This window comes from Carassius carassius, chromosome 48 (genome assembly GCF_963082965.1).
Source record: "Carassius carassius chromosome 48, fCarCar2.1, whole genome shotgun sequence".
Classification (NCBI taxonomy): domain Eukaryota; kingdom Metazoa; phylum Chordata; class Actinopteri; order Cypriniformes; family Cyprinidae; genus Carassius; species Carassius carassius.
Window position 1 is genome coordinate 20,088,145 of NC_081802.1, and position 9,619 is coordinate 20,097,763.

The window sequence follows — 9,619 nt, forward strand, 5'->3', positions numbered from 1 at the left end:
CCTTTTTCCTGTATGAATATGAAGCTATTCTTTTCCTAACAATATTCTTTGTTTCTCACACATCTGCAGTAGCAGGAGAGCCATGTTTTTTTTAGCAGCTTTTTTTGTTAGTTTAGGGGGGTATCCTGTATATTAGTAAATAAAACTGAATAATATAAATAAAACTAATAAAATAAATAGACATACGTTCATTATTTTTCTCTTAATGAAAACTCATCAAATTTCATTTATTTTTCTCATCAAATGAAAACTCTAATTATTGGAAATAATGATGTGCTGAGAAAAACCTTGACCTCATTGCATTGCAACAGTGCATCGTTTGCTCCCGTGTGATTAGACTTGTGCCGGTATTCGGTAATTCGATATATTGCGGTGATTAATATGCACAATATTGTTATGTGGGCACTTCTAAATACCGTGAATAAATATACATTAAAAAATTATTCACAATTTGGAATGCATTTTAAGAATAGTATTCCCATCAGCTGCTTAAAATGCGCAACATCGCTGTATGCTGCTTGAAACAGCGCATGTGCTCTGATGTAAACAAGCACACATGAGAAGCACATGGAGGAACACGTGAGAGAGGCTGAATGAAAGCACATTCACTCTCTGACAGCAGATGGCGCTAAATGCAGCCCTTACCCTGTAAACATACAAATAATCTTAAATAACCATTCAGATTTGTGTTTTTGTGACTTAATAGGCTATTTATCTTCAAACATTCATTTTTTTTATCTGGACTACAAATGCCCTAGATATTGTTTTAAAGTGTTTTGATCTTTTATCGTTCATTCACACTTTTTATGGCTTATTATGGCAATTATGGCTTCATTAGTCAACATAAATTGCCAATGAAAAAAATTATTCTGAACATTCATTAATCTTAGGTATTCCAATATTAAATAACACACTGTTAAAATTGAAAGTTGCAACTGTGTTATTTAATGAGTTAACATGAACTAAGACTTAAGATTTTTTTTAACAAAGATTAATAACTTCTATAGTAAATGTAGTTATTGCTCATTGTTTAACTGTGCATTTATTGAATGAGCACTATGCGATGTCCGAACTGATTACACTATATTTTATGTAAAATCATTTTCTATTTTTAAATGGTTTTAAATTCATTTTAAGTCAATTTCTAAATCATTTTCAAGTTCTTAAATTGCTTGTTTTATTTTTGTGATTATTTTTCTTCATGACTTTTTTTACTTTCTTTTTTAACTTTACCATTGTGTACGAAATGTGCTATATAAATAAACTTGCCTAGCCTTGAATGGTAATGCATTAACTAAGGTTAACTAATGAGGTCTTGCTGTAAAGTGATACCTATTGGTTTTTATAGTTCTTTTGCACATTAATGTGTAAAACATTTAACTTTTATATATTTTTCTGTATTGCTTTATGGTTTTAAATGTTTAGTTATTTTTGTAATAAGAAAAAAAGTTATGTAACATTTTATACTGTATTATGACCACTTTTTTAGAACAAAATTTCAATACTGTGATAATATCGTATACCGTGATAAAAGCATGATCAATTAACCTCAACAGGAAAATTTGATACCGGCATATCCCTACGTGTGATACAGAATAAACCACTGTTCACCATTGGGGAGGCCTCTGCCTCTAACATGAATGAAACTGATCTCTTGATTATGTTGCGAGGGAATATGAACATCCATTCTGAAGAGATTAGCTTTATTTGACTAGTCCTCGGTCCTGCTTTATGTTCATCTTTCTGTCCATGATGGACGGTAAATCTTGCACTGATTGCATCTGGCACCTCACTAAAAGAGACTTAAAAATAATCCTCTTGTCAAAACAACAGTTCTTTGAAAGGCTATCGTTAAAACTTGTCATTTTAAATCAGGTTTGAGTGGATTTCCACACTTGCTTGGAAGTTGTGTAACTGTTCTTCTTCCTTGTGGATTGGCACATTTGACTGCTGCTGCAAAAGCATTAGTGATCTAGTCTGCTGCGTTCATGTCACCAAATACAATCATAGGATTTTCATCAGACTACAAAACACAGAAAGAACTACTAAAGCCAATTTTTAGTTACAGTTCTGTAGCATGTCAGAGTTTTACCTGCTTGAAGTGTTGTAATGTGTCTCTGTCATTGCATTGACAGAGTGCTGAACCATAATTGATTGACTGAGGTCATACTTAGCTTTGCTGTAACAAATACGAATATGGTCAAATACGAAGATTTCGCCGCTCCTTCTACGCAGTAGATGCACATCCTTGAATAGGCCAGTGAGAAATGGATCATTTCAGAAGGGAATATGGTACCAGGAGTGTTATTTAAGTATTAAAGTATTTATTCATATTTTAATGAGCTTTCGGGTTTCATTTTACTGTACTTTAAGTGTTAAGTTTTATTTTTTTGTTTTATTAAGCTTTTTCTGCTTAGCTCTTATTTTTCCATTTTTATTTTAGTAACTTTAGTTCTTTATTTTATTTCAGTAAACTGTCAAGGGAAGTTTTTTTTACCTAATATTTTATATATATATATATATATATATATATATATATATATATATATATATATTAGCAAAATGATTTATTATACGACTAAAATGTGAAAGTGAATGTGCTTTGCTTTACGAAACTGCTCTTGGGGTAGCACTGTAGCATGATGGCTTATAGCATTCAGTGCATTGGGAAACCTAGACTTAAGACAGGAAATAAGGCTTTGTGTGCCAGTCTTATTTATATCACTAAAGGGTCAGTATATTTGGCAATGTCACCTTTATTTTTATTTATATAGGGCTTTAAACAAAATACATTGCGTCAAAGCAACTGAACAACATTCATTAGGAAAACAGTGTCAATAATGCAAAAATGATAGTTAAAGGCAGTTCATCATAGAATTCAGTTATGTCATCTCCGTTCAGTTAAATAGTGTCTGTGCATTTATTTGCAATCAAGTCAACGATATCGCTGTAGATGAAGTGCCACTTGGTGCTATTTTTTGTGTCTGCCGTTTCCAAAGTACTCCAAAAAGATTCAAATTGGGGCAGAGTCCTTTGTTTAATGTAGCTGATCTCAGTGGGAACATTTGCATCATGGCTAAGAGCTTTATCTATAATTATATAATACATTCTGTGTTTCTACCCATTCTTTTAGGAAGAAGTCACAGAAATGGGATGAAATGAATATTTTGGCCACATATCACCCGGCGGACAAGGACTATGGGCTGATGAAGATAGACGAACCCAGCACGCCATACAACAGGTAAGAAGCTGCCATTAATGCTGCTTAGACCATACCTGTATAAATCTGAATATCAATTTTAAAGTGACTGTGCTACTGCGTAGATTCAGGAGTGAAGCTGCCGCCACCCTATTAAATCTAAAAAAGAAAATGAAACTGTGCTCGTTAGAACAAATTGGATTGAGTGAATTGTCTAGGAAGGAATTAAATTAACAAAACATTCATTTAGGGAAATAAAATCAACTGACAATTTCTTTATGGACTAAAGTGTGCAGGAAAAACATCTATAAAACACCTATAGCCTTAATGCTACAGCTTGAAGAATAGTCATTTTTTAAAGATCTGATCTCTTGCTGAGGCTGTATGGATTGGGAATATGGGTAGTTCAAAGTGTTGCTCATCTCTCTGGATATGTTACTGCCCCGTCTGCAAAATACAAGAGCACTGACAGGGCAAATTTGCAGAAAAGGTCATTCTGTCTTTCTCCCTTCGGGCTTTCGACCAAAAATCTCCTGTCCCTCTTAGGATGGTTGGCGATGACGATGATGAGGGGGCGCTCAGCGATTCAGACGGGAACACAATCCTACCTGGAGATGACCTCGCTAAGAAGTAAGTGATGTATAATTGCTATCTCTGATATGGATATATTTCTTCCAATGTTTTGGGATGTACCCGTGTTTTAGGCTCCAAAATTAGTTTGACTCCCCACCTCCACTCCATCCACATCACTGAATGAACCTAGGCACTCTGCAATCTCACAGCAATTAGCTTTTTTAATAATGACCGAACACTTATTAACTATTTTGTCAGGCTGCAGTGTATCAGAATAGCTCAAAGCACACAATTCTTGAATCGGGGCTTGGTCAATGTGAAAGTCAAGCAGAAATACAGCAAAATAGATTTCAAAAAGCAATGTTTGGTAACATGATTTTGCATTGTTCCTGCCATGTTCCTGTGACGTCAGTCAAATTTAATTTAATTACATTTTAATTATATAAAACATTTTTTTTTTTTTTTTTTTCTGCCGCCATGTTAGTACAATACAGTTAAGGATACATGAGCAACCAGACGTCCTAACAGATGGCACATCGCTGCCTACAGATAAATCAGAGGTCACAGCAACTCAAGCAGAGCTGCTAACCGCTTTCACAATAGTGCCTGCCCAGCGTCTTCTGTGCTTTATGCTTCCCTACCCAGCATTCACTGGGGCCGATGTGTGTATGTGTGTGTGTCTGGTTACTCCCTGAGAGATCTTCTCACATTAACAGTGAAAATATTACAGACCACCAGGTTTTATGAAAAACTTCCTTAATAAGCTGCACTGAGTTGTATTTATTAACATTAGCTGTTAGTAATGTGTCAAATGATATAAATAATCCCTTTATAAGGAACTAAAGCTGGCTTCAATCCTCCGGGTAGTTTCTACTTAAAGAAGTCGATATGAATACAGCACGATGTGCATCAAGTGATCTTGATCAGTTAAATGGATGTTTGGTGCAGTTACATTATTATTAGTTATTGAAGACAGGAAGATCTTTAGCATTAGTGCAGCAGCAGCAGTGAAATTGAAGCTTTTATCATTATTGTGCTGCCACAGGAAATGAAGGGAGATTAAGTTCTGTTGCACACGCCTTTGAGAAATATCTATAGCCGTTCTATTGTACTATGATGTCTCGATACTGAATTAAAACCCTGATCCAGCTGTGAATCTTTCTGATGAAGATGCATCAAACTCTGTCTGATAATGTGTCTGTGTCAGGCTGGCGGCAGCGGCGGAAGGAGCAGGATCTCGCTTCATGGAGGAACCAGAAGAGGAGAGCAGTGAGGAAGAGGAGGAGGAGTTGAGTCCGGAGGAGCAAGGTGAGACACGTGTCTGGCCTCACATTCACATTTGAATCTCTTTGTTCATTTAAGGCTCTTATTGCTAGAGAAAAAACTAACTTGTGAAATAGATAACAGGGTTGAGAGCATATAATGCTAATGTGAAATAAAACCACACGTGCTGTATTCAGTTTGATGTACTGGATGTGTTTTGTCTTTCCTCAGCCAGAAAGAAGCAGTTTCAGATGATGAGGAAGATGCATTATAATGAAGGCATGAACATTAAACTAGCCCGACAACTCATGGCCAGTGAGCTGGAAGAGGAGGAAGATGAGGATGAAGAGATGAAGGATGATACGGAGACAGAGGACATCACCGTTGACCCCCCACAAGACGGTAAATAAAGACTCAAAAAACAGTAGTGTAAATCAGTCATGTGTTAATAACACTAATGACCTGCATTGTACTGCACATGTGGTTTGGAGAGGAGTCAAGCCATCACTAGTGCTGTTTTTTGGGGTTAGTGATTTGGGTAAACTTTTAATCCGTCATATTACCCCTGTCTGACCCTGGAGAGCTTGACATATAGAATAATAGGAAAAAGGTTGTTTTTTTCACCTAACTGTCAAACTGCCTATTGAACCATCAGACAAAATGTAAAAAAAAAAAACAACAAAAAAATTTTTTTTTACATATCGTATTTAATAAAAATATTAGACATTTACGAGCAATTTAATGATTAAAAAAAAAAATTATCTAATTTAAAAAAAAAAAAGTATCTAATATAATAATATTGATTGATTGAAGTAATGTTGCTGAAAATTCAGCTTTGCATCACAGGAACAATTTACTTTTTAATATATATTAACATAAACAAAACAATTATTTTAATTTGTAATAATATTTCATAATATTACAGTTGTTTTTTTTTTACAGTGTTTTCGATCAAATAAATGGAGCCTTGGTGAGCATAAGGCACTTAAATATTATTTAAATACTACCCAAAGTTTACAATGTTATGAAAATATTACCAAGCCCAAACTGTTGCAAGGTACTGTGTGAAATATAAAAATCTAGTATTTTATATATTTATATATATATATAATGAGCTTTTTTTTATCTTTTTAATGTAATACTGCCGATATGTTTTGCCCTGCTTTTTCTTTACGGGTGTAAAAAATTAAAAATGTTTTGAAATACTGGAATAAATTCAAACGTCTCATCGTTCATCTATTACAGCTGATTCCTTGGATTTATAAGGATGTCAAGATTTTGTCCACCAACTCCCGCCTTGTCCCATGGCCGTCTGGAAGGCAGCATGTCGTCACCGGTTCAGCTTCAGGATCCCCCTCCACCCCGTGTTTCCTACCAACACCACAATGCCACGCATATCATCCAGCTCCCTTATTTGCCAAACGTTTATTGTCATCACGCTAAGAAACGAGACTGTTATCAGACAGGTCCAGGCCTGGACTCCACCCTCTTCCTGTGGCGAGAGTGTGGGAGTCCGCTGAGAAGTGTGCTTGTGTCTTACACCCCTACCGTCACGACTCGGTGACTTCCACAATCCACCGTACACTTTCTGTGATTCCCCAACTCTTGTAGTAATTGAGTTTAATGCGATCTGAACAGGCGGGTGGTTTAGGATGCACTGCTAATGGAGGACTGATGTGGTCTTGGGCTCTGACACACATCGCTCATATGAGCTCTACTGTATGCATGGCTTCTGAAAACCATGTTTAACCTCATTGGCACTAATAGTATCTGCCCTGTGTATGATTAACAGGTGAGTATTACAGAACTAGATATAAAACTACCGATCAGTAGACTGAACCCTTTGGTTGTCTCTGTTGCTTTTCCAAAACTGTTTAACAGATGCTGAACAGTTCTGATGGATTTTGACGTGGCATCCTTATTGAGCTTTGTTTGTTTTGATTGCCTTTTATTTCCTAAATGCCATTTATAATGAGGTTATTTCTTTCTATGATTGCTGAAGAATATAATTATCCTTTCAGTACCAAATAAAAGAAAAAAAAAATCATAATTTTGGTATGTTGATGCAGCAATTTGATCTCTTAAATTGTATTTCTTATTCTGGTTTATCAATTTAGTCATGGACACTCACACACAATAAAATAATAATAAATAATCATCATAATGATAAGCTAAATGTGTGAATGCTGCAAAAAATAAAATAAAATAATAATAATAATATTTTTTATTAAATAAAAATATTCAGGCTTGTTACAGTAATGCAACAAAATAAAAATAAATTTCAAAAGTCAAAAATATTCTGGCTCTGTAATGAAAAATAAATAAATACAAATATTATGACTCATTACCAAAATGCAATAATAATAATTCTAATTGGGGGAAAAAAACTAAAAACTTTACTGTAATATAATAATTCCGAATAAAACGGTTCTTGACAGGTTTTACAAAGTTCATCCAAATACTGACACAGTATTGTTTTTGGAAACAGTTATTCAATTCAAGTGTTTCAGCCTGGATGCATTTTAGACCCTTTTCTGGCTACTGTGTTTCTTCTGACATAAAGACAGCACAATCAGTGTGAGATCTGTGTTTCTGAGATGATCCCATCATACACACGGCCTGCCCTTGACTGAATGATGTCAGGAAATTCACAAACTGCTGGACACATTGAACATAAAAGCACATATTTCTTAATTGGTATCAGTTTTTGATGAAAAGAATGAAAGGTCTGGTATTGTCTTGCGATGTCCCATCAGTCATTGACGTGGATTGCACACATTCATACGGTCATGTCAAATATAGTGCAATCCTACATTTATACATTCTCGAGCACAAGTGCTTAGATTTTTATCATTGTTTAATTTTTTATTGATTTTTTTTTTTGCTTCATGCGTTTTGAGTAATTTGACCATTTTTGTTAATTTTATTCCTCCACAATATATATTTTTTATTTTCCTAAATATATGTGCATGTTCTTCAAATGAAAATGTGCATATTTATCAGTCATTAAAATGTTGGTATGAACATGTTCTTTGGATTTGTTTTTAAGTAAAGAAAGTGACATACTATTACAGAAAATACAGTGATATTACTACATAACATCTGCCAATACTGTAAAATATCAGCGTATACAGTTATTGAAAAGCTCGTTCACATCACACCAACAACTGATAACTATTTCCGTGTTCACACCAATGGACGATACTATTCAGTTATCTGTCTGCCACTTTAAAACATTGACACGTCCGCCATCTTGGAACGGTCAGTGTGTCGTCACTCGCAATAAAAAGCAATGAGTTTCAAGACGTCACAACATTGCACAGCCTCTGGTGGGGGAGAACAATTACGAAATGTTAAATTCCTGAATTAATTGGATAAACGTTCACAGGTAAGAATGTGTTGGTTTGTGTTTTTATATGCGTTAATTCAGTATCACAGGTTTTCAAGCTATAGTATCTTTTAAATGTGTTGGCTAACGGCTTTGTCTTGTGTTAGTTTAGCAAAATCATTTGTAACTGGAATTGGTAACGTTTGGGTGATTGGGACAGCACATTTTTTCTTTGATTTAGGGTAGTGTAAGAATATTTACTCAATTACACAAGTTCATACTTTGATATTTGGTCAATGTGAATTTTATATGCAATATTTCCTTTTCTGTTCATCATCATTAAGAGTCAATTTTAATATCTGGTCAACATTATTTCTCAGTTCATCAATCCATACAATACTACACATGCAAATGAGGTAAAAGAGGGCTTAAAGTCCCAAATGCGTCCCATTTGAATTATGTGGTCTTATAGGGCTCAGCAAAAGAAAAAAAGGTTTTTATTTTCACTCATTAGGTGAGAAAACAAATTCTGGATAGTTAAACTGTCCCATTTGATACATACAGTAACAAGAGTAACTGAAAATATATTTTTTTTCTTTTTTGAAGTTATTAATATATTTTAGTATGTACACTAAATTTTAAGCAAGAGTTCAGAATCATAAGTAGTAGCCTAATAGTTTCCAATGAGTGCATGTCAGAAATCAACAACTAGATGGAAGTATTTCACACAAAAATAAAAATACATAAATGCAACGAACACAAACTTGATCAATACATTAAATTCACTTGAAAAAATGGACTTTTAAGCTTCAAAAATACATGTAAAAAGCATTATATATATATATATATATATATATATATATATATATATATATATATATATATATATATATATATATATATAAGTTGGTAGAGCATTGCGCTATCAAGCGCAAGGTTGGGGGTTCGATTCCCCGGGAACACATGATTGGTTAAAATTGATAGCCTAAATGCACTGTAAGTCGCTTTGGATAAAAGCGTCTGCTAAATGCATAAATTTAATTTAATTTAATTTTTTAAATGTTTTTTAAAGAGCGAAACTGCATCAGTCGTTTCATTGTGAATAAAAGTGGGAGTGAACCTTTTCCTCAAACGTGGATCCTGGAGGTGCTTGGTAGTTTCCCGTAACCAAATCCAGTGAATTTACTTCATGAATTTCACAAGCATATATATCGAGATAATCTGAAGCAGTCTTTGATGCTGCTTTTTGCTAAAAA

General features: G+C 34.3%; 1 protein-coding gene across 1 annotated transcript in view; it reads left to right on the forward strand.

Annotated features, from left to right (window-relative positions):
• ppp1r2 (protein phosphatase 1, regulatory (inhibitor) subunit 2) overlaps positions 1-7,085 on the forward strand; it is a 12,656-nt gene extending 5,571 nt beyond the window's left edge. Inside the window, exons 2-6 of the mRNA XM_059543966.1 lie at positions 3,134-3,241; positions 3,746-3,829; positions 4,980-5,080; positions 5,267-5,437; positions 6,281-7,085. Of these exons, the coding sequence (XP_059399949.1) occupies positions 3,134-3,241; positions 3,746-3,829; positions 4,980-5,080; positions 5,267-5,437; positions 6,281-6,300 (484 nt within the window). The 3' untranslated portion in view covers positions 6,301-7,085. The remainder of the gene's footprint in view (positions 1-3,133; positions 3,242-3,745; positions 3,830-4,979; positions 5,081-5,266; positions 5,438-6,280) is intronic.
• The last annotated feature ends 2,534 nt before the right edge of the window (positions 7,086-9,619 follow it).